The sequence below is a fragment of the Staurois parvus genome, unplaced genomic scaffold (genome assembly GCF_062004578.1).
Source record: "Staurois parvus isolate SC_StPar_1 unplaced genomic scaffold, SC_StPar_1.0 ptg000151l, whole genome shotgun sequence".
Taxonomy (NCBI): domain Eukaryota; kingdom Metazoa; phylum Chordata; class Amphibia; order Anura; family Ranidae; genus Staurois; species Staurois parvus.
The window spans coordinates 17,252,864-17,279,129 of NW_028317947.1; the positions used below are offsets into that span (position 1 = coordinate 17,252,864).

Consider the following 26,266-nt stretch of genomic DNA (forward strand, 5'->3'; position numbering starts at 1 on the left):
CCCATCGTTGGTATCAATGGGGAAATAGTGCCCCATCACTGGTATCAATGGGAGGAAAAGTGCCCCATCCCTGGTACCAATGGAAGAAATAGTGCCCCATCGTTGGTGTCAATGGGAGGAATAGTGTCCCATCATTAGGAGAAATAGTGCCCTATCGTTGGTGTCAGTGGGAGGAATAGTGCCCTATCATTGGTGTCAATGGGAGGCATAGTGCCCCATCATTGTTGTCAATAGGAGGCATAGTGCCCCATTGTCGATGTCAGTGGGAGAAACTATGGCACATTGTTGCTTGCAGTGGGAGAAATAATTCCTCGAGGGCCGGATAAAAGCAAGCAAAGGGCTACATCTGGCCCCCGGGCCGCAGTGTGGAGACCACTGCTGTAAACAAAAGTACCTGTGTACTTTTGCTTGTAATGCAGCAGAAGATAAATCCATTGTGTGGATCCACCATTTGATCGTGCGGCATCCTTTCCTTGTATACTATTTCCTAATAATGGTGTTTGGAGCCAGTTAGATGCTGCTTTGCACTCACTAGACATATTTTACTTTTGCAGTGCAGATCACTGGTATCCTGAAATAAATAAATATATATATATGTATCTGTATATATATATCAGTAGTAGTTTGAGTAGTGGCTCTCATCATGGAGCAAGACAAAATACTTCATCACGTCCTGTAATGTGGGATTCAGATATTTTTATTGCACATTTTTAACACGGTGCAGGACAAAATTTTGAAGTTGATTAATTCAGGACAGATATTGCATATTTGATTGGACAACAGTAGATAAAATCAAGTGCTGGCTTCTTATATATTGTGACGATGCAGAATTTTCCATTAATACTTCATGTCTCAAACCCTCTTCCACAAGGCTATAGAATTGTCACTCTTGCAGCTTGTTTCCCTTGCTATTTGTTTATTACTCATTAGAGAAAATCAATTTGGGAAACACACGGAGGTTGATTTACTAAAGGCAAATAGACCGCGCACTTTGCAAAGTGCAGTTGCACACTGCAAGTGCAGTTGCTTCAGAGCTTTAATGAGACGAGGCTTCACTTTGCAAAGAGTACCCAATCACGTGCAATGAAAATGTAAAAGAAAATGCATCTTTGCTTGCTCATGATTGGATGATGGAAGTCAGCAGAGCTCCTGCTCATTTACTAAGCTTTGGAGCAACTGCCCTTTGCAAAGTGCACAGTCTATTTGCCTTCATTAAATCAACCTCTCTGTATTGACTGTGAGTACCAAAGCAGTGAAACTGGAAATTCTGGTGAGGATCTTGAACGCTAGCGGAAGCCAGAACGGGACTTCAATTGTCAAGAATCATAAAAAACTGGTAAATATTTCTCTTCTGTGTGGAGCTGTCTGTAAATTTATGTGTTTAACTTTTCTGGTAATGTTTCTCTGTCTAGGAACACCTCTGGCGCTTGCGGCGTTTAATTCGTTTTTTCAGCATTGTTAAGTCGAAGTACAAGATCCGGTTCAGAACAGCACAGGCGCTAATCAATCCTCCATGTACAGCACCTGCCAGTCCGCTGCTAAACAAGTCTTGCCCTGAAATGAAATGGTGACCTGTGTTAAAAAAAACTTTGTACAGAATGCAACGCCCACAGTCATTGAACCTCTTTTATTTGCAACCTCCCCCAAAACTGATATTTCAGCTTGTTCTTTGTAGATAAAGAAACATGAACTATTGCTTCTTAATATGACGCAGTTCTCTATCCATCCAGCAGGTGTCGCACTAGACTTATTTTCAGATGTAAAGCATTGTATCACTCTCAGCAGTGACTTGTTGCTTATCAGATGGCTGAGCCTGAAGTTTCAATCAGATAAAGGGAGCTACAAAAGCAAGCGACGTCTCCTGTGTTGTCTCTTCAGTTTGGCAGTCCCTAGAACCACAATGACCTGATTATGAATACCGTGGTCTAGCTTACCTGTTAAATACAGTCCTGGCACTGCGGTCTGCGCCCTCATCCTGCTGATAATGTCACATTGGTATCGGCTACAGTCCTGTTCAGCTCCATACATTGACCCCTGAGGTGATTGTAGGTAATACTCATTACTTACTGGGGTTGCAGCTTCCATGTATTCAATCTGTATGTGGAACAATTGCAGTCACAAGCTATTTTTGTCATGGCAATCCTTGCGTTAAAGTATCAATGTCAACATGTTAAAAAGGTACAATATCTGCCCGTTCTCACTGTGAATGCCTGTATCTTGAGGGACACACCAACTTCAGAACATCTAATGGCTCATGTACACTGCAGCTGATAAACTGACGTTTAGGAGCTTTATTGCGTTTTTTTCAGCAGCCCCTGAACTCTCCCTAATGATTTCCTATGTGTCCGTGTACACACAGTCATATGTAAGGTGAAAATTGAACGAATGGTAATATACTATACAGCTGCTAGGACACAAAAGGTACCATAGAACCTCCAAGAACCAATGATAATAAACTGCACCCTATGATTAAATGCTTTGCACGAAACGCGTCAGTGGAAGGGGCTACAGCATCCTAGACGTCACGCCGCCCTAGGCGGCCATCTTTACCTGCATGGTCAGTGGTTTTTATTCTCCTGTTTGTACCCGATTTGGAATAAACATCCCATATCTAATACAGTATCACGCTATGTGGCGTATTCTTGGGCTTTCTGTGAGTTTCACCACTCGCAGACGCTTTGTTAGAAATATCCTGAGGCAGTGATACCGGTTTTAGGGTCCTTGAACAGAACGGGAGGAATAACCTGACCACGTCTGTGAATGAGTGATCTGGCTGACCGATTGAGACTATTAGTGATCTTAAATGCGCATTTATTGTGCACTTCTGGTGAGTGCGCAATTTATTTATTTTCAGTCTCATCACTTATCACTTCAGACATAGAGGAATAGAGCACTTTGAGTGGACACCTGCTACAATCCTCAAGTTATCACCTGGACTTTTGATATTTATTCCACTTTAATCACTCATCTGTGGCATAAATAGTTTGTTTTGCACTTTATATGCACATATTTAGTGTATTTACTGTGGCTACATTTACATCCTTTCTGCAGTTTATATTTATTGAAGTCATAATATCGGATTCAGTTTATTAGGAATTTTATACATATTTATTTGTACAGCAGTGCACTTTATTATCATGTGCACATAGTCGTTTACAGGTAGTTGAGTTTACAGTCGTTTTTTTTGAACGCATCAAACTAGCATTCAGGAGTAGATTTTGTCAGCGTTTTCAAACGCTTGTAAACGCAGCTAACCGTGTATATAAGCGTTTGCGTTTAGAAGAGTTTTTCAACTGTTCCATATCCAAATGCTGTCCAGAGCCTTTTTTCATCATCAGAAGCGTTTTCCATGTATTCAAACGGACCCGGTACACCAGCGCAGTCAGTTCCAGGTTTCGCGTGAAGGAAAAAATGGTAGAACGTGCCGCATTATGCGCCTGATGGGATCCAGGTCATCTCCACACATACTGCTCTCTCTGCTTCTGCTCTCTCTATTTCTCTCAAAATGTCTGAAATAGTTAAGTTTTTACTGTTTTTCAGTGCATTCTGGGTATTTTGGAAGGTCTCCTGATGTTATCTTTAAAAAGCACTTCTAAACGCAAACGCGGTATGCAAACGTGGCTAAACTGACGTTTTTTAACCTACATTTTCCAGCAATCGTTTCCATCGTTCAGAAGTGTTTTCCAAATGTCCCGTGTACATGAGCCCTAACCCTGTTAGGACAGGAACATAGGCCATGAACGGCTTGTTTTTGAAGGCACAGGCCCCAAGGCTGTCATCTTTGTCCTTGCTTTACTACTTAGTGGGTCACTGGCCTGAAAGCAATGTATCAGGTGACCTAATGCCTGAAAACAGCATTGTTCTCAAATGGTGATCCACTAAATAGAGAAGATAAGGGAGAAAGTCCCTAAACTTGTAAAATGTCAGAAGTTCTAACCCGTTCTCACTCTACTAAACATGTGTTTTGTGTGTTCCTATTAGAGGATTTTCCCTTACACTTCCTGTCCATAGAATCACAGGTGAGAATAAAAATCTTTCAAGGTTCTAACCCTTTCCTGCTCTATCCAAAACTAGATATTAGCCTGGAGTTAGTTTTTAACTCATGGTGGATGTGAGAACTAGTAAAGACGGTCACCAGGCTAGCAGTACTATGTGGCAGAGCTGTGCAAGTTTCAAGACTGGATGGATATAATTACAAATCCTTTGGCAGGTAAAGAGCTTCCATTTATTTATTTATTTCATCTGTGTATATTGCATTGAGCTGTTTGAGCGGATTTCACATTTAGGGCTCATGTTGCTGGACATTGTAAGATATAACGAGCAGGACCCTCTGTTTCCTCTTGTACCAAACTGTATTGTAGCTGTAATGTCTACCTTCATTTTGTAAAGCGCTGCGCAAACTGTTGGCGCTATATAAATCCTGTATAATAATATTAATCATAATGTTCATTTAAAATGCTGAATTTGCTATGCAAATGTATGTTTCTGAATGGGGAACACAGCGTTTGACAGAAAAGACTGCCTCTGATCTGCTTTGCCTACAGTTAAAATGCAGGTCAATAGGATACCCAAAGGAATGCAGCGCAATGCAAAGCATTTCAAATACGATTTCTGAGCTGTCACGTGTACTACTTAGTTAAAGTCAATGGGAATTTGTTGACCTGCATTTAACAGGTGCCAAATAAGTCAAATGCATGAAAACAATGGCCATCGTTTTGAGATTTTTCATAATGCTAAAACCGTTATCCATCCCCTAAGGGTTCATGTACACTGCAGCTGATAATCTCACGTTTAGGAGCTGTTCAGCGTTTTTTTCAGCAGCCCCTGAACTCACCCTAATGTTTTCCTATGTGTCCATGTACACATCTTCGTTTACAGGCATTTGAGTTTACAGTCGTCTTTTTTTTTTTTAACACAGAAAACTTGCGTTCAGCAGTCGATTTTATCAGCGTTTTAAACGCAAAACACGGCTAAACGCGGCAAATCGCGTTTATAAGCGTTTGCGTTTGAAAAAATGTTTTAACTCTTCCAGTTCCCAATGCTGTCCAGAGCCTTTTTTCATCATGAAAAATGCATGGAAAGCGTTTTCAAGGTACTCAAATGGACAAAACACTGAACACAGGATGTTCCAAGCTTGTCACACATTGTAATGACCAATTCACGCCTCTCCCATCCTTGGAAACAAAAGATATGTTAATGACCATTCACACCTCAAATTCCTCATGATGACCCTCTACCAGGTGGCCTTAATGACAAGGGCCACCAGACACCTTTCCCAACCTTGGAAACAAAAGAAATGTTAATGAGCAACCCACACCTAAGCTAATCTCAACACATACTGCTGTCTGCTTCTACTCTCTGTATTTCTCTGAAATAGTTAATAATTTACCACTTTTCAGTGCATTCTGGGCATTTGGGAGGTTCTCCTGTGCTTATCTTTAAAAAACGCTTCTAAACGCAAACGCGGTTAAACAGGTGTTTTTTAACCTACGTTTTCCAGCAGTCAGTTTCCATCGTTCAGAAGTGTCTCATGTACATGGGGACTAATTGTGCTCTGTACCTTGCCTTCAAGTTGTGGGAATTCTTGTATGGCTTTCTCAACCATGTGTTGTGCCAGCTTCATCTTTTTGTTGTGATATTCGTCACCGCGGTGCCGTGGTGTCTGGCCACTCCACTCGGAGAACCACTTGTAGGGAGCCATGGTCAGTAGAGTCATACAGGAGTGGCCTGTGAGAAAATAGGTACATTGTTATTTATTTATTTCAGGTACTTATATAGCGCCGTCAATTTATGCAGCGCTTTACATATATATTGTACATTCACATCAGTCCCTAACCCTCAAGGGGTGTACAATCTAAGGTCCCTAACTCACATTCATACATACACATACTAGGGCCAATTTAGACAGGATCCAATTAACCTACCAGCATGTCCTGAGGCTCGCAGCTCTCTCGCGGGCCACGCTGGGGCTCGCAGCTCTCTCGTGGGCCACGCTGGGGCTCGCGGCTCTCTCGCGAGCCACGCTGGAGACGTACACATACTAGGGACAATTTATACAGGAGCCAATTAACCTACCAGCATGTCTTTGGAGTGTGAAAGGAAACCGGAGTACCCGGAGGAAACCCACGTAGGCACAGGGAGAACATGTAAACTCCAGGCAGGTGGCGCTGTGGTTGGGATTTGAACCAACGACCCGAGTACTGCCAGGCGGAAGTGCTAACCACTTAGCCACTGTGCTGCCCATTCTAATACAAACAATGTTGTATAACAGAGTCCCAGCCTTAAAAATACGTAGGACAATAATAGTGGTTGAGAAGAAGACAGTGTATCTACAAACATCAACAAGTATATCTCAGTATCAAAGCATATAAAAGTTATAGGAGTAAAGCTACCCATAGATGTATCGAATCTCAGTCCATTCATCAGCGACTGGCTGAGATTTAATCCATCTAGGCTGGTGGATTGACTTTGGTACAACCAAAATGTTGTATTTTTACGTGCGATTATTGCCAGTGGCTATAGCCACTAGCAATGATTATTGTGTTCTGGCAGGGACAGCTCCATAATCCTCCCAGGAGAACACAGTAACTGTGTTGATAGGGCAATCAAGCGATTTTCTTTCTTGCAGCCATGAAAGAAAGTGGTGTAAGATAAACCCGTGCCTTGACTTAATAAAAAAGTAATTAGTGCTGCTGTTTCTTGATAAAAAAACATAAAATAAATAATATAAACTAAAAACACAGCGCAAAAATGTATACAATAATAAAATTGTGCATGATAATCATAAAAAATCAATAAAATAAATATATGTGAAAATATAAAAAATGTCCAAAGTCCCAAACCAATATAAATATATGTGAAAATATAAAACATAAAAAATGTCCAAAGTCCCAAATTAATATAAATTTATGTGAAAATCTAAAACATTAAAAAATGTCCAAAGTCCCAAATTATGTTTTATATTTTCACATAAATTTATATTAATTTGGGACTTTGGACATTTTTTTATGTTTTAGATTTTCACATAAATTTATATTAATTTGGGACTTTGGACATTTTTTTATGTTTTAGATTTTCACATATATTTACCGTATATTAATTTGGGACTTTGGACATTTTTTTATGTTTTAGATTTTCACATATATTTATATTAATTTGGGACTTTGGACATTTTTTTAATATAAATATATGTGAAAATCTAAAACATAAAAAAATGTCCAAAGTCCCAAACCAATATAAATATATGTGAAAATATAAAACATAACAAAAAGTCCAAATTCCCAAATCAAATTAAGTTCTGTGGGTTTGACAGGATTGAACCCCATTGGCGTGGTGGTGATATGAGGAGGTCAGTCTCACAGAACGAAACAAAGTGGATTCTATAATTAAGTACATTGGCCCCTAGGGGGTTAAATGCGGACATAGATTTGAATTGCTTTTTATCCAATTGGTAATTGGAGTGGGAAGTTATGGTCATAAGTGCTGATGGATTGATTATTGATTTTTTATTATTAAGATTTATCCACATTTTTATTAATTAATATATTATTATGATGGATTGATTATTGATTTTTTTTATTTAAGATTTATTCATATTTTAATTAATATATTATTTTTTATAAGAATATTAATTGTATTTATCAAATTGACATTATTAAGATTTATATAATTTTTTTATTTATTTTCATAATTTTATAATTTTTTTATTATGGTTATTATTGTATCGATTAATCAATCTCGTTTTTTATGGAATATAATTGATTTTTTCTGGTTTTATGTCTGATTTTAAACATTGCAGTATTGTATTGTAATTGGTAGCGACAAGTCTTTGATTAGGAAGTGAGTTAGCAGCAGAATAAGCCGCGTAAGTAGAGCTAATAAAGATTAGCGAATCAGTGAGGTGGGGGGAGTAGTAATGTGGTATATCTTGAAGCAGGAACCGGAGATTACTGTCTTTGATAACACCCTGAAGGAGGGACGAAATGCATTGACGCAATTTTCGGGTTTCGACGGAGGCTTCGTGACGTCACATCTGGTGAGTGGAGCGCACGCTAGCTGTGGGGCTCCAGAGCCATCTTGGTGTAGTGGAAGACACACTGTAGCCGGTCTGAGTCTCTAAGGAGGTTTTCTATTTACTTGTACAATGTGAGTGCATATGATGCATCAGTTTTAATTAATTAAAGAGCTGTTTGCAGTATTACACTATTAGTGTCTCTATTATCTGTTTGCATTTCACCCTTTGGGTGGTCATTTGGAGCTTGTCAAGCAAGAATTTTCAATTTTGGAGGATATATTGTATCCAAAAAGCATGTTTGACTGTTAAGCCCTATCAGCTAAGAGTCCATTCTATTTGGTGAGTGTGGACCATATTGAAAGTCACGGATGGTGCGGGCACGTTGGAGTTTTAGCCCCATTTTTTGTTGATTGGAGCACTCTTTATATTTTTTCACCATTGATTTGGGACTTTGGACATTTTTTTATGTTTTATATTTTCACATATATTTATATTGGTTTGGGACTTTGGACATTTTTTTATATTTTCACATATATTTATATTTATTTTATTGATTTATTCTGATTAGCATGCACAATTTTATTAATTTATTCATTTTTGCGCTGTGTTTTTAGTTTATATGAAGGAAAGTAGCATGATCTATGGCCTGCCTTAGGCATACTTATTTCATCATTTAAAACATTCCCCACCTGGGTGTCTCTGCTGGTAAGTCGGATCCTTCCCAGATGGGAATGTAATAAACATCATAGGTAAATCCTCACAGATCTCCTCCCACTCTAAGGACCAGAACTTCTCCATTCTAAAAAAAAAAAAACATAAAAAAATTGTAAAAAGAAAAAAATTAACTTATTTCAAAACAAGACCTGTTTTCACTTTTTTTGTAAACTTTTGATATTTGAATGTTTGGTAGATTTTAAAGAGTAGGTACGAGCTGAGGCTGTGTTCGAATCCCAGTCTGAACCTAGCTGAGCGAGCCCATCAGGAAGCTCCTTTAGCCAAGGCATTTCCCGCAGACACACATAAAGACAACCTTTGTATACGCAGATCATGGGCCCACTAGAGATGACAGCTTCCTGGTGTACTCGCTTTGGTGGGTTCGGACTAGGATCCCAAGACACTTGAGCTCATCCCTATTGAAGAGTTAAACTTTCTCTGAAGGACCATGTTTGTAAGTGTGGGTCTGCACACCTTCTGTTCTCATTATGAGGGGCTTCCACCATCCTTGTCGGAGTTTTTGATAATATGGTGGGATGTAAGGTTCTTTAAGTTGGGTTCTCACCATGGGTTAATAGGTAATCACCTCCTGCTCTCATCTAAGGTGTGTAAGCAGTGGGGGGTAGAGTGACTGGGATTTTTTGAGGGCAGAAGAGGGACCACTTGGGTGGCAACCATGGCTCTCTCAACAGACACAGTGGAGAAGTGAGTGGCCACCTATAAACAGGAAGCCTAAAAAATGAAAATGGATGCATCAACCCCATCTAAGGACTAGTAAGTTGCAATACAGTATATTAAATTTTTCTTCCTGGGTTTAGATACGCAGTAAAATATCTGTGAAATGAGTTTCTTTCTGAATTCTATGGATGGAATTTGAATAAAAAGTGGGCACCTTCTATGAAATGACATTTTCATAAATAGTGGGCACCTTCTATGAAATTAAGTTGTTTCTGAATTCCATGGATGACATTTGCATATGAGATAAAGGTGGACACCTTTTCTGCAAGACTTACAAGTCATTGAGATCGCTGTTGGGGTAGATCCAGAGATTGGTAGACTTCAACCCAAGTTCTTCACTTGTTCCATGAAGACCAACAAACACTAAAAAGCAGCCCATTCCAAGCCGGAGGCTGGAGAGGAGCGAGGCCACCTCTAGTGCAGGAAGACAGAGGAGACCATGATTATGGAAACAATAGAGGAGGAAGGGAGATTTACACAAAAATGTTGCTGGTCTCTATTACCTGGTGCCGCTTTAATCTCTGGTGGCAGGAGACTATTATAAGTGTTGAAGATGCCAGCATCCGATATGATGATTGGCGCACGTATGTATACCTCCTCCTCTTTTCTCTGTATAGCTACACCTAATGATGAAATAGAAAAGTTGGATAATTGCTACAGCAAAAACTTCCAGGGATTTATTACCTCTCACGGAAACCACATTACTCCCCCCTACAAAGCCTTCATCTGCTTTTCTTTCCAAATGGATGGAGCCATCTTTGGCATCACCATCTAATTCTTGGACTCAGCTGGTGGCTCAGTGATGATACGGTCTTGTTAATCCTGATGCCTGTGCAGTTCTTGGCTGTGTTTACAAATATATGACACAGATCAGCTCCTCTTATATTTCTACTTGCAACAGGGTTACAATGCACAGTCTGATTGATCACTGGCTTGCAGCAGACTGCTAGCGTCATGTCTGCCTAGGCTTAGTAACAAGACTACAGCTGCTCTTTAATAATAAATGGTTCTGAAAAATGATACTGTTCCTGCATATTGTGACGTTATGAATGTTTTCGTACAGAATCATAAAGGTACTGAAAGATCCACTTTAAGAATTTGATCTTATAACTTTTCACAAAAAAATGAAATCCTGCCATTTGCCATAATCTTATTATTGGCTTTCCTGTTCCATTCACCTGTAGCTCTTCCATTGGTCAGCAGGATCCGTGAGACTGGGGCCCGCACAAGCACTCTTCCTCCAGCACGCTCAATAATGGGAATCATATGAAATGCGATTTCACTGCTCCCTCCCCTCGGGTACCAAGCGCCTCTTTTGTAATGATGGATCAGGAGGGCATTGATCATGAAACTGGAGTCATTTGGAGGAACACCTGTAAAGGGAAATGTATAAAGTTGAATAATGAGCCAAAAAATGTTTTTTTTTATTTTTGGACTGAGAGGAGAACCCCTATCAGATGTTTTATTGCTGTTCCTGTCCCTCTTGAGAGTTTTTTCATGTTCATCCCATTGTGTCTCCAGGAGAGGAAGTGAAGAGAATTTATCCAGTGGTGATACAGGCAGAAATACAAACCTAATTCTAACCCCTTACCACTTGATCCAAAGCTATAGCATATCCATTGAATACAGGATGCATTGCAATACACATTAACCCAAGATAACGGAAAAAAAAGTGAAGAAACCCACCATTTGCAGTTTGCTGAGACAGCGTTGATGTGTGTATGTGTTAACATTCAATACAAAGTGCATTGCAACACAATAACGCACAGTAAAGCAGCTCCAGGTGTTTTGACCTGCCATGGCTGTGATGCTGTACAGGCTACTGGAGAAATGTAGTGCACCCCCAAAAGAGCCACTGGTAAATTTGGTCCTATTTCCCCCCCTCGGAGAACACACAGCCAGGCACACAGCATTTTCCGCATTCTTCTGATGGCTCAAAAAATCAGACTAGGTGTTTCTTTTTGTGTTTTTATCAGGGAACGATGGGGAGCATGGGATACCTGGAACTGCAAAACTGTACAACTTGAGGACTGCTTGACGTCTGGCTGCTATACACAAACCTCTGGTTGTTTGCTAGAACCGCTAGCTGCACTGCACTTGCATAAGAAATGTCCCACTGTATCTTTCAGGTGACTGTGAATAGTACTCCTTTCACACGGTCAATCTGCAGCACTGGGGTCTTGTTCTCACTTAGACACAAGATCACCGGTTGTCTCCTGTTTATATCCACAAGGCTCTTCCTAGTGATGGAGATGGAAGATTCTGGACAACCAGGGCTCTGTAAATAGACCCCCCCCCCCCCCCCCAGCTAAGCCTAGCTGGGACCTCGATGTCTTCCTGATGGCTTCCTCCCAAGCTTCTGCCCAAAGGGTGCAGGGGCCTCCTCCTGCAAGACTGGACCCAGGAACTCTTTCCCTGCTACTCAGGCCTCAGACTACTTATGGGATCTCCCTCCACCTTTTGGGCACACCTCCCCAAAGATTAACTGGAGTTCCATAAATATTCAGGCTGCCTGTTCTGCTCTCCTCTTACTATGCTTCTAGTAGACAGGGAGAAGTAGCAGAACAGCAGCCTGTAAAATACAGAGCAGTCCTAAGCAATCAGCCCACTGCTCCACTACAGCTAAACTAAATTTACCTAGCAACCTACTCTAAACATTGTCAAAAACTGTATGTGTGGGGTTTTTGTTTTTTCTTTATTGTTTATATATTTTCTGAATGAGTACGTTTACTATGTATCCCTTACTTGGGCACATAGGAGGCTGGGTATCTGCCCTTTATTGTTTTTGTTTATTGACCCCACCTGCAGACCCCTACAACCACCGAGCCAGGGTTGTGGTTAGAAGGCCCTTATCTTCATCCACATGCAGCAAAATACTTTGCCGGGGGGATCCAACTCTGTACATTGAGTACCCTTACCCTTGCACTCTGTGTATTATATACTTCTGACACCTACACACTGTACTTTACATTTTCCTGAGCACTGCACTCTGTACACCGGGCTGCATGTTACAAACAAAAGAAAAAAACAGAGAAAGCCCCCTGTGCTCAAGAGTAGTGGGATGATGTGAACATTACAGATCTTTAGGCATCCATATCCCACACAGGCCTTGCTGCCCTCTAAGGGTTGGGGGAAATCCAAATGTAAACTGCAAAAACAATGGCAGAAAGGGCGCACCAGCCTAGTGCATTACTGGAGTATAAAACTTTAATAGAAACATCAAAATATACTCACAAACAATTATGTATCAACAGCATCATAATCTCAAAGTGACCAGGTCAACTCCATAATCTCGAGAAGACCCTCAGATGGTTGACGTGTTTCGATGGACGGTTTTCTCTTCCTCAGTTGACCTGGTCGCTTTGAGATTATGATGCTGTTGATACATAATTGTTTGTGAGTATTTGCTGTATGTTACATACCCCTGACCCCTTCACTGTGTAAATTACACATCGTTGACTAATGCACTCTGTACTCTGGATATAACATACTTCTGTCCTTTGCACTCTGTACATTACATACCTCTGACACCTGTACTCTGTGCATTGAATAGTTCTGACACCTGCACTCTGTACACTACATATTACTGACCTCTGCACTATGTGTGTTGCATACTCCTGAGTTCTGCACCATATGGGGTTGATTTGCTAAAGGCAAGTAGACTGTGTAGTTGCACGTATTCTCCCCAGAGCTTAGTACATGAAGTGAGGCTTCAGTTTGTAAAGAATACCCAATCAGGTTCAAAGAAAATTAAAAATGCATTTTTGCTTAGCAGAGCTTTACCACATTTACTAAGCTCTGGGGAAAATTAGTGCAACTGCCTCTGCAAAGTGCAGTCTATTTACCTTTAGTAATCAACCCCTATGTGTTTCATACCCCTAACACCTGCATTCTGTGAGTTGCATAAACCTGACCACCACTTTTTGTATGTTACACATTCATGAGCACTGCACTGTTTTCAATGGGCTGTATATTACATATTGCTACTTCCTGCACTCTGTACCTTACATACCCCTGACATGTGCACAATATATGTTACATACTCCTGACCCCTGCACTTTGTAAATTACTGACCTCCGCGCTCTGTATGTTGCTTACTTTGAGACCTGAAATCTGTATGTAAATACTGCTGAATCCTGCGCTTTTTATGCTGGTCTTTATTTTGTTCCTTTCAAAGCCTTCTGCTTGGCCTGAGGAGACACCCTTCTAAGTTTCGGTTATTGTTCCATAAGCGACAGTGCATTGTATTTGAGAAAGTACATTTGTAAAGCGCATTTGTTCTAGGCCGAATGTACTTTAGGTTTATGTGTATCTTCAAGTAATTATATTTTTTTTATTATAGCACGGTGACATTTTGTAATGTTGACTTGCTGTGGCATGATATCTGTATACTTTGTTACATTATAGATAACATCACTCCCAAACCCTTTGTACTTTAGAATGAAGATGATCTATCTCTTTCCAGAGTCAGCATTAATTGGTTTATCAGGCAAGTAATAAGAATATCAGTAAAACTGTCCCTTGGAATGAAGGAACAAAGTGTCATTCCTTATCCTCACTAATTGTTTTATCAGTCTGGTAATCTGAACATCAGTAAACTCATTATGATAAGTTAATCAGCATATAGGACCGGGATAGCTCTTCAGTTTAGGGCGAGATAGGCTGCAACCAACTGACAGCCCTTCCACTTAAGCGCAAAGCACTGTAAATTACAGAATACGTTTTGAAAGCAGAATTAAACTCCGCTATTTTTTTTTCTTTTTAATGAACCCCCAGAAGGTTTATGCCATAATGTCTTCATATGAACCACATATTAGCACATTATGGCAGACTTGCCTGCCAGATGTAGCCCTTCAACACTGTAGTGTCATGCTCCAGCTCATCTCAGGCACCTCCATCTTTGCCTGGTCTTCCTTTTGGGTTTGCTCTGTTCATTCGGTTGAATGGTTGGGCATGCACATGGGAGTACCTTCATCACAGCAGGGACATCACACACAGGGAGAAGCATTTATGATGGAGACCGCTAGGGTACTAGAGAATATGTTCCCTCTGGCCAACCACTAGGAGGATTATCACCAGTGATACATCCTGGGGTAGAGTATAAATATTTGGGGCTGACTTTGTGAGGCACTCTTCTCCCCCAGTGTTTGGCCTGGGGGAGGTATATGGTCTGTAGTCTGCCCTATTAGGCCTGTAGCCTGTATGGGGCGTAGCATGTGCTCTGTGCTAAGAGCTTGATTGGGTAGAGAAGTGATCTTCGTAAGCTGTCCTACCTGGACAAGGGGGACGCTGAATCAGGACTGAGAACAAAGAGAAGGATTTTGGTGGAACATGAATCCAGGAAGAAACTGGATTCTCACAGGGACCAAGCAACTCCTCTGAGGATGTAAATAGGCCTAGGAGGATGCATTGAGAAGTCTGCAAGCCAGCTGGAATGTGTTGTTTTATGTGAAGGTCCTTTACACTGTACAAGCGGATCTGGAGTCTGTAAGTGTTGCATCTGTAAAGGTGGATATCTCCAACCCCAACCTTCTCATGTGTTTGGAGCGATAAAATCTTTAAAAAGACACAAAGTAACTGGCACCCAATGCTTTTCAGTCCCCCCCACTACTAGCCATGGACTCAGGCCTGGAGTAAATGTTAGTCCTCCCAGCCACTATGGGTCCCTCTCATTCCTTTGGGCATCAAGAAGTGCTACAATGGAATGAGGAATGAAGGCTTCTCTTAGATTTACAAGACAGATGTAGGAGTCAAAGAAGGAAACCATAGGTCATGGCATGGGGCACAGACATCTGACACTCCCAGAAGTGTTGGATGCGAGGGAGTCTAACTTGAGGCTGCATCACTGGAGCAGAAGCAGATTGCAGAGAACTTTAACACATACAAGGCCGAATAATTGCTTCATAATTGCAGTTAATGTAAAAGCTGTTTCCATTGTTTGCTTTTCCTGATCATGGATAAATTTAACCACCATCACTCACCATAGAAGAGATAGCTGAAGATAGTCTGCAGATCCTTATTACTGGTTAGCGTGCTGATCACATCCTGGTGACTGGATTCTGCGAGCCGAAATACTGGTGAAAACCAATGGAGAAGACCAGACTTCACCAGAAGCATGGCAAGCCACTGGGGCATCATCTTTAGCACTGCCACCAAGGGAACATGACGAACTGCAATCTGCCAAAAGAAACATGAAACAAAATTGTTACCAGTTTCGCAGCAGTTTACTGCCATCATCACAGTACCATAAAATCCTCATTTATCTGTGTCTAATACAAAAAAATCCATTGTGAATCATAGTCTTTTCTTTTGAACCTTCATTGGAATACTGCTGTAAGAAATACACACCGTTCTTCTTTCGAACACCATTTTTAGATGAGTGGATTTCAAGCTGGACATAAAAATGCACATAAGTGGATTGTTTTCATCCAAATGTTTGTAATTATCTGACCTAGGCACCCTGCCAACCAGCATATCTTAGTTAGTGACCCTATTTCTCACCACTCTAAGTAGGATATACTTTTTGGTCACTGACTAAAGACCAGCCCACTGACTTGACAACTAGAGAGCATTAACACACCGGTGAGGTTTTCTATCTGCAGAGGTTTTCCCTGCAGGCTCACTCTGCCTAGATCGAATGCTGGTTCTTTTCTTCTATCCACTTCCTATGTGCTCAGGGGGTCAAGTAAATGCCCCTCTGGTACGTCATCAAACTATAGTGGACTTACAGGAGATTGCTGCAGGGACTGGTGTCAGATCACTATGGGGTTCTGGTATCTGCCGCATTCAATATCTTCCTGCTGCCAAAGCAAGATGGGGAGGAAGAAGAAGACCCATGTCATCATATGACCAACTTGAAGATCCATGAAACAAAGCTATATGTCTGAAATTTGTTTTTTAAAAAATAAAAGGCTCAAGGGTGCTGCCAGGGAGAAATATGAAAAACAGCAAGAGGACAAGTCCTAAGCCTTCACTCAGAAGTAATACAGCTTGGTCAAGAACAACTCCATCGCCATAACCACCTGCTGATTGGACAAGTCATAATAAACTAATAATGTCTTCCCCATGCTCTCCCCTTCTGTCCTCAAGTTCACTTTTAGGTCCCTCTCTTAGTCCGGATGACACTCTGCGGGATATTGGCGGAAGCTGATATGAGGGCAGATGCTGGTTCTTGTACACACACAAGAACTGACATTGCTCTAATCCCTTACCTTCATCAAGGCAACAAACTTCTCAATAGCTTCTTCTTCTCCAGGGAACTGCTTCTTTAGGGTGTCGGGGAATTCAGCTTTTCCTGCATACATTCGATAGACCTTGTGGCCTATCTTAATAGAGTCATACTGAGGTCCTAAGAGATTCCATTGCAGTTGTCCTTCTGTTAGCTGGTCCATGATCACTCGTAGCAATCCTCCTTCATGCATCTGCCCCACATAGTGCAGACCTGGCCCATAATAGACAATTCTAGAATTACCTTCTCCATACAGCTGTAACAGACTCTATGATTGTTTGTACCAGATATATACTCTATCAAAAAAGATAACCAATGCATCCCACAAGCTAATGAGGATATACATGTCAGATGCAGGAGTGCTACCTGCTGGGACAAGCCCTCCAATTCCAAACAAGGCGTGAAGCTACGGATGACCACAGCTACTTACCCACTATTATATTAACACCCAGCTATAGTCACAACTTTGAGACTAAGGGCTGACATCCTTTGTTAGTATTTTATTGCAGATTAGTCACTGTGTTGTCAGCCCGCACAGGAATTTAGGGACTCATTGGAATTCTGACCAAAATAAAGGGATAAAATATGGACAAATATATTTTGCCGTGATATATACTTTTAAGTTCCCAAAGTTTGACTTATCGTTTTTTCTGAAACCATACAACCTCACCTGTCCTACAAAAACGTAATGCCATTTCTAGCATAATGGTTTGGGTAGGCTAGTATATCTGATAAGTTGGAAAACCCAGATAAACATTCAAAGACCATATCTGGCCAACTAATCAATTGAATATGGACAGCACTAAGGGATATCTTCCCAGTTTGTGGAAGTGTTTGTATAATTGCATCTGACTCTCTGATAGGCACATCACACACTATGGACACCAAACATCTAGGCTGGTCAAACATCGCTATGCATATACTGTATATATATTGTATATAACTAGTACCACCACATCCTCAGATATTTTAAGTAAGGACCACAGTCCATCCACCTTTAGACAAGTATAGAACGCATATAGTACTCACCTACATCAAACTCAAATCCATGTTCTTGGAAAGTGTGAAAGCTTCCTCCAGCCTGGTCATGCTGCTCCAGCACAAGAACCTTTTTACCAGCTCTAGCAAGGACAGCAGCCACTGTCAGGCCTCCAACACCACTGCCGATGACCAACGCATCCAGATTTTGGGGAATCTTGTCCTGGGAGAAACCTGCACTAGACAATCAGACCTATTAAAGGGCCAGCAAGCCTATGCCTTGTATACAAAAACCTTACATTTTTCAAGTGTAATTAAAAAATAGAAATAGACTGTATTTGACAAAAAGAAACACTTTAATAGTAACCCTGGCTTTCTCCAAATTATGAAATGATGATCGAGTTTGTAAATAATACTATTAACTTCAATTGTTCTGATATGCTTCTATGGGCTACTAATGTACCCATTTGGGTCACCTGGAAATTGTCACTTTTTTGATAGTGATGATGTGATGTATATTTTATACTCTACACCAGGGGTCTCAAAACTGAGGCCCAAGGGCCGGATATGGCTCTTTGCTTGCCTTTTTCCCTGCTCTTGGGGCACTATTCCTTCCACTGATATGATGCACTATATCTTCCACTGACACCAACAGCGGGGCACTATTCCTCCCACAGACACCAACAGTAGGGCAAGATTCCTTGCCCTGACATCAACACTGAGGAATAATACCTCCTACTGAAATACACATTTGGACACTATTGCTCCCACTGACTCCAAGGATGAATAACTATTCCTTCCATGGACACCATTGATGAGGAACTATTCTTTCTAATGGCACCAACAATGGGGCAGACCTCCTTCCAGTGACATAACAGTTAGGCATTATTCCTCCCAATGACACACAACAATGGAGCATTATTCTTTTCACTGACATCAACAATGGGGCATAACTCCCTTCCCCCTGACTTAAGGATTGGGCACTATTCCTCCCAATGACACTAATGATGGTGCATCATTTTCTTCCACTAATGCCAAGTAGGGACATACTCCTCCTCTGACTGACCAAAAGGGCTATGTAATTCTCTACACCCCCACTCATGCTGTGGCAGTTTCTACTCCCACTGACCACTGTCTGGCCCCTTAAAGTTTGATGGACAGTAAACTGGCCCTTTGTTTAGAAAGTTTGAAGACTCTACACCACTCCAAACTACACTCTTTGGTGTTTATTGTACTGTACATTCAGTACTTCACATGGATCCACACTGTACACTGTGCTGTACAATCTATACTCCACACCACTACACCCTGTACACTGAACTATATATGGTATATTCCACACTACTCCACTCTAAACACTCTGCTGTATGTTATATAATTCATACCACTCCACTCTATTCACTTTGCTGTACATTCTTTACTCCACAACATTCCACTCTGTATACCTTGCTGTACATTTCATACTCCACACTGCTCCGCTCTGTACACTACGCTGTACAATATATCCTCAGCATCACTCCATAATATACATTCTACTGCATGTTATAAAAGCCACACTACTCCCCATGTGTACTGTACATTCTATACTCCACACTACTCTTCTCAGTACAATGTGCTATATATTCTATACTTCTCCCTTTTCTACACTGTGCTATACATTATATACTCCCCACCACCCATGCTATACACTTCTGTATCATATCTACAGTAATACTGGCCACTCTTCTCTGTGTGCTGTACTGTACATTAAATATTCCACACCACTCCACTCTGTACACTGTGCTGTACATTCTATACTCCACACCGCTCCACTTTGTAAAATTTTTAGTATGTAATATACTCCTCATTGTAAACACTGTATCATTTCATACATTGCACACCACTCTACTTTATACACTCTGCTGTACAGTTATGTTCAAAATAATAATAATAGCAGTCAGACATCACCAACCTGATCAATCACTGTTTTTGGTAGAAATGATATTTCTACATGGCAAATAATTTACTAGCAGGTGTAGTAGAGTAATAGAAATCCAACAGACCCAACAGTCATGACATGCATGCTGCTGATTCTGTGTCATTGAATCACTAATTGAAAGAGGCATGTTCAAAATAATAGCAGTGTGGAGTTCTATTAGTGAGGTCATTCATTCTTTGAAAAACAGGTGGCAATTATTGCCCTTATTTAAGGAAGGAAGGCAGCAAATGTTGTACATGCTGATTACAGTGCACTTCTCTCTGAAATTCTGAGGAAAATGGGTCGTTCCAGACATTGTTCAGAAGAACAGCGTACCTTGATTAAAAAGTTGATTGGAGAGGGGAAAACATATAAAGAAGTGCAGAAAATGATCGGCTGCTCAGCTAAAATGATTGCAAATCCTTTAAAATGGCAACCAAAACCTGAAAGACGTGGAAGAAAGCGAAAAACTACCATTCGAATGGATAGAAGAATAGCCAAAATGGCGCGGACTCAGCCAACAATCAGCTCCAGGAAGATGAAAGAAGGTGTGACGTTCCCTGTGAGTACTGTTACAATTAGAAGACACCTATGTGAAGCCAAGCTATCTGCAAGAAGCCCCCGCAAAGTCCCACTGTTGGAAAAAAGACATGTGCTGAAGAGGTTACAGTTTGCCAAAGAGCACATTGACTGGCCTAAAGAGAAATGGTGCAACATTTTGTGGACTGATCAAAGTAAGATTGTTCTTTTTGGGTCTAGTGGCCGGAGACAGTTTGTCAGACGACCCCCAAACACTGAATTCAAGCCACAGTACACTGTGAAGACAGTGAAGCATGGTGGTGCAACCATCATGATATGGGGATGTTTCTCATACTACAGTGTTGGGCCTATTTATCGCATACCAGGGATCATGGATCAGTTTGAATACATCAGAATACTTGAAGAGGTCATGCTGCCTTATGCTGAAGAGGAAATGCCCTTGAAATGGGTGTTCCAACAAGACAACGACCCCAAACACACCAGTAAACGTGCAACATCTTGGTTCCAGACCAACAAGATTGACGTTATGGAGTGGCCAGCCCAATCCCCGGATCTTAATCCAATAGAAAACTTGTGGGGTGACCTCAAAAATGCAGTTTCTGAGGCAAAACCAAGAAATAGAGAAGAACTGTGGAATGTCGTCCAATCATCCTGGGCTGGAATACCTGTTCACAGGGGCCAGAAGTTGGGTGACTCCATGCAACACAGATGTACAGCAGTTCTCAGAAACAGTGCGACTACAACCGAATATTCATTAAGTGATTCAAAGGAAAGCAAAATCTTCAAACATTTTTCAGTTTATATAGTGAATGTTTGAGTTTGTAAAGAAGAATACAAACTGCTATTTTTTTGAACCGTGTAATATTCACTGTTCTTCAATTTTTTTAGAGGAATAACACAAATTTGATATATTTTTCTTCATGTTTTGATTTGGAATAGAATGTGTCGTGTTCCCAATGCATTTGTGTGTATGGAAATAAAAGCCACTAGAAGGATTTTGAGCTTTATTCACTTTTTTCAACACACCGCTATTATTTTGAACACAACTGTACATTCTATTCTGCACAACACTCCACTCTGTACAATGTACAATATATAATATGCTCCATGCAACTACACTCGATCATGCCCAGATCTAGGGGGGGTGCTGGGGTGGGCTGTGCCCCCCAGATTTTTTAACTGTGCCCCCCCCCCCCCAGGTCTCTTGAGAGTGCATCCACTTACCCATGAGCCACTCTAATGCAGACAGTTGATGTAAGGCGGTACTCTGATGAGGACAAGCCATGTAAGGGGGCGCTCTGATGGGGACACCAGATCTAAAGGGGCACTCTGATGGGGACACCTAATGTAAGGAGACACTCTGATAGAGACACCTGATGTAAGGGGGCACTCTGATGGGGATATTGCAAGGGCACATTCTGATGGGGACACCTGATATAAGGGGCTCTCTGATATGGACATCTGATGTAAGGGAGCACTCTGATGGGGACACTTGATGTAAGGGGGCACTCTGATAGGGACACCTGATGTAAGGGGACACTCTGATGGGGATCCTGATTTAAGGGGGCACTCTGATGGGGATCCTGATGTAAAGGGACACTCTGATGGGGATCCTGATGTAAGGCAGCACTCTGATGGGGATCCTGATGTAAGGGGGGGGGGCTATGATAAGGACATCTGATATAAGGGGACAACCTAATACATACTAGTGCTTCCCAGGTCATGACACCATGTGACAGACTGTCAGTGATTCACACACAGTGCTGATATTGCACCTGCTGACCTTTTTCTTACTGCAACCACAGATCAGATCATGCTAGATCCGGACCTGCACTCTATACACTTTGCTATATTTTATATACTCCATACCAATCCACTCTATACACTCTGCTGAATGTTATATACACCACACCTTTCCATTGTCTGCGCTGTGCTGCATGCTACATACTCCACATTTTTACCATTACAGGATCAGTTCACCCATAATTATGTTGTCACTTATGGTGGGATGCTAGTGGGCTGACCTTCTACCTCCTTGTACCAGAAATTTAGAGATTTCAGCCCCCAAGAGATTGTGGACCATGGAAAGCCTATCACTCATTTTAATAGGAAAGTAGTCACACACATACCTTGTTTAAGCACTTTGTCTCGGCTCTTCATGTCATGGACGAGCGGCATGGGCGGATGAACAAAATCTTCCTGAAACAGACTGCCCCATCCATAATTAAACCGCAGAATCAAATACAGCAGCAGCAGAGGTACACCCAGGAGTACGCACAGCATCCACAGTGCCATTCTAGGGAGTACTTACAACAGCTCCACCCACAGGTTGGGGAAGCCTACTGCTCTTGAAGCACAGGGGATATGTACTTTCACTCAGCACCATGTACTTTCCTGTACACTCAGTTATGAAATATGGCTATGTGCAGAATACACAGACAAGCAGTAACATCCAGAACTCTCACAGTTCTGATACAAGCTGAACATGCCATGTACTTGTAAATGTTTAGAATTAAAGGGAACAAAGGTTCTTTCTTATCTCAGCAAATCCAGTGGAAATGCTGAGATGCCACTCCTCCTATACAGAGCTGATATTACAGGAACAATTCCATTAATACTCATTGGCCAGAAAAATAGAAACCCTATCCCATTGCTATGATATAGTGCTTGTTAGCCCCCTTGTGATAGCAATAAAAGTAAATGAAATGAAAAAAAAGTGTAAAAAATTAAATTATAATAAAAATAATAAAAAAAAAATTAAAAGCAGTACTGTGTTGACGTGCGCATGCAAATGCAAGCACGTAGGTGAGCATGTTTATGTAAACATCTATTGACGTTTGCAGCGATACCTATGCGTGGAGTGAGAACAATAATTTTAGGGCTGTCATTCATGGTTAACTCCAAATTGATAACCTGTAAAGGCTTTCATAGAGCCACCTATAGAATGTTTTGGACACCGTAATTTTTTTTGTTGTTTCATGGGAATATGCAGTGTTAGGGCTTGACATATTTGGTATCTATATACTTGACACAATTTTTTATATTTTAGCAAAAAATTGTGTTTGTGTGCACTCAATATAATTGTAGTCAGGGGCGGACTGACCATTTGGAAACTCGGGCACTGCCCGAGGGCCGGGGTCAGTAGGGGGCCCCATGAGATACCCCTGGTACCTTTTTCATAAGCTTTTTTGAGTTTGGGGAAGAGCACAGGGGCCCCATGATCCCTGATTGCCCGGGGGCCTCATGAGTTGTCAGTCCGTCCCTGATTGTAGTGTATTTTTTTATTGAAAATGTAGATTTATTTTTTGGCTTTTGGAAAAATATGGAATTGAATATAGAATTTAAGTAATTTCCAAGTGAAAAAAGTGTAAAAATTCCCCTGAAGTTCAGGTGGTTAACCAACCACCATTTGATGAGTAAAGAGTGGGACTCTGGCTTGTATAAAGCGAGGCAGTGCTCCAGTAGGTGGAAAATCCATTCAGCCCAAGATGGGCAACTCAATATTCAGGAGCAGAGATGAGCTTGGGTATTCGCGGGGTCATTCCTCGCCTGCAGCACACCTAAATAAAGGAAAGGGGTGTTAGTGATGTCATTGCCCTTATAAGAACACATGCCTCTAGTTGATAGAATGAGTTGATATATCAGATCTAATGATTTTTTATCTGTTTTCCCCCTTCCAAACACGATTGATGGTGATAGTATTGCTTGTTGGCCAGTTTGCGATATGATTATAGTGAAGGCAATACACCAGTAGACTTTCATAGTTACATAGGTGTCCGTTTATGACACAGAGAATAGCTGCGATTCAGAGGATCGCAGCTATTCTCTGGTCATTCACAGTTTATGATACTCAGGAGATCAGCGGAGAACATGTCCAGCCCTTCACTGGAGATCTGTGTTCTCCCTCCAGATTCTCCAGCCCAGAGCTGGAAATCCGGAGGGACCGCAAACTAAGCAGCGATAATTTACCTCTGTTTAGTAAACTGATCTTTTACTGTAATCTCACAAGATTATAGTAAAATCAGCTGTTTTCCACTGTTTGTAGACCGTTCTCCAGTGTTTGAAGACCGTTCTCCCTTCGTTCGAAGAACTGCTTCATAAAAGGCATTCACAGGAGAACTGTGTTCTTCGAGAATGCCGGAGAACTGAGCAGGGATCATTTATCGCTGGTTCATAAACGGACACCAAAGTTGGAAAGGTTGAATAAAGACACAGATCCATCCAGTACATGTGCGTGGTTACAAATTTTATTTGAAAAAAATCATTTTCTGAACATTTGTTCTATTTTCTAATAGTGAAGGCTGAAATTGACAATCGTCAACTGCAGTGAAGATAATAAATTGAAGCAGAAGTTTTCTTGGATTAAAGAAATTCTAACTGTGAATGCATTTTTTTTTTTCGGGAAAAACCGTAATGTGTGTGCATACTGAAACATACTTGCCAACTGTCTCGGATTTTCCAGGACAGGCATGCTTTTTAGTAAGCTTTCCCACAGCAAAAGGAAACATGCTGCCCTTTTGCAGATGGGCAGCAGTGGAACTGCGCACGCGGTCCGGTGGTATGAATGGAACCTTCATGAACACAGAGCTGCATGAATTTGCATCTTCTATTACTGCCTGCAGTTCATCCTTCACTCTAGGTGGGCTCAGTTCTTGCCCCCTTCAATGCAGAGAGTGTCACAAGTTAGCCTGCAGATTTCCGGTCTGTGTATTATCTCCTTGAGCAGTGTTTCTGCTAGTCCCGTGATTTCTTCACATGTTGTTTGGCCTTGTGCTCATCTATGGCCATTGCTTGCTATTCTGTGGGTTTATATTTCCTTTCCCTTCCATCACTTCTTGGCCCACCTCCCAGTTTGCTTCCCTATATATGCACGTGTTCAGCCCAGCCTGCATTGCCTGAGCAACTTCACAGTTCTCTGAGCTCCCATTTGCTACTACTTTTGTATCCTGTGTCTGACTACCCGTGTACCGATCTCAGCTTCTTCCGTCTGGGCTTGTCTGCTGCCTGTCCTGACCTTAGCGTGTCTTCTGGATTTCCTGTTGTCTCCTGCTGTTTGCACTCTGCACGTGCAAGTGGTCTCCGCATCCTCAGTTGGGCATACCTGGGGGGCCTTGACCTGGTTCTAGCTTGCTGCAAGTCCATCCCCACCATGAGGGGTTCTGGTGAAGAAGCAGACTGGGGATTAGACTCCGTGCTCTGGGGAACCCCTAGTTGGCGATCCACAAGGGCTCACTACCACAGACGTTTGATAGAGGGTCAGGCACGTGGCTCACAATCATAATTATGTGCTGCACACTATCTGGGTTCAGAGCCTCCTTCTATTATTAGCCAGCCATACTGGTTTGTAAATAATTTAATGATGACAGGTTCACTTTAAAAGCCATAGAATGTTGCATAACCTTTGCTGCACAATGTCTTCCCTCTCTCTATATCTGGTCTGTGCCCCAGATGTTAAAGTGGTTGTAAAGGCTCAATGTTTTTTTTTACCTTCATGCATTCTATGCATGAAGGCAAAAAAATCTTCTCTGTGCATCCGCTCCCCTAATACTCACCTAAGCCCCCTCTCGATATAGCGATGTGCACTGGAGTCTCGGCTATCTCAGTACTCCCTCTCCTCAATGGCTAAGACAGCAGCTGGAGCCACTGGCTCCCACTGCTGTCAATCACAAACAGTGAGCCAATGAGAAGAGGCAAGGCCGAGCCACGGTTCCATGTGCGAATGAGCACACGGAGCAGCAGGTGCCCCCATAGCAAGCTGCTTGCTGTGGGGGCATCCGACAGGAGGGAGGGGCTAGGAGCGCTGGTAGGGGGCCCGAGAAGAGGAGAATCTGGGCTGCTCTGTGCAAAACCACTACACACAGTAGGTAAGTATAGACATGTTTTTTGTTTTTATTTAAGCCTTTAGAATCACTTTAAACTGTCTCTCTCAATTTTAGCCCCTTACTGTGATAGCTAAGCAGCTGTCAGAGACGATGGCCAGTTTCATGATGTGGCAGCCATGATGACAGCCTTCCTGTCTTGTTATTGTTCTCGAACATATGTAGTGCTACCCCTGTAGGAGCTGTTAGACAGGATGAGTCCTCTGTTCTTTACCTCA

General features: G+C 41.6%; 1 protein-coding gene across 1 annotated transcript; it reads right to left on the reverse strand.

Annotated features, from left to right (window-relative positions):
- Positions 1 to 681: 681 nt before the first annotated feature.
- On the reverse strand, positions 682 to 22,620 carry LOC149464547 (all-trans-retinol 13,14-reductase-like). The gene is made up of 11 exons (XM_089674540.1): positions 22,299 to 22,620; positions 17,724 to 17,906; positions 16,678 to 16,907; positions 15,448 to 15,643; positions 10,645 to 10,839; positions 9,970 to 10,089; positions 9,742 to 9,880; positions 8,704 to 8,813; positions 5,561 to 5,727; positions 1,935 to 2,094; positions 682 to 1,554 (listed from the first exon to the last, which is right to left on the reverse strand). The coding sequence occupies exons 1-11, from the start codon at positions 22,462 to 22,464 to the stop codon at positions 1,409 to 1,411; spliced, it is 1,812 nt and encodes a 603-aa protein (XP_089530666.1). The 5' UTR covers positions 22,465 to 22,620; the 3' UTR covers positions 682 to 1,408.
- Positions 22,621 to 26,266: the final 3,646 nt, after the last annotated feature.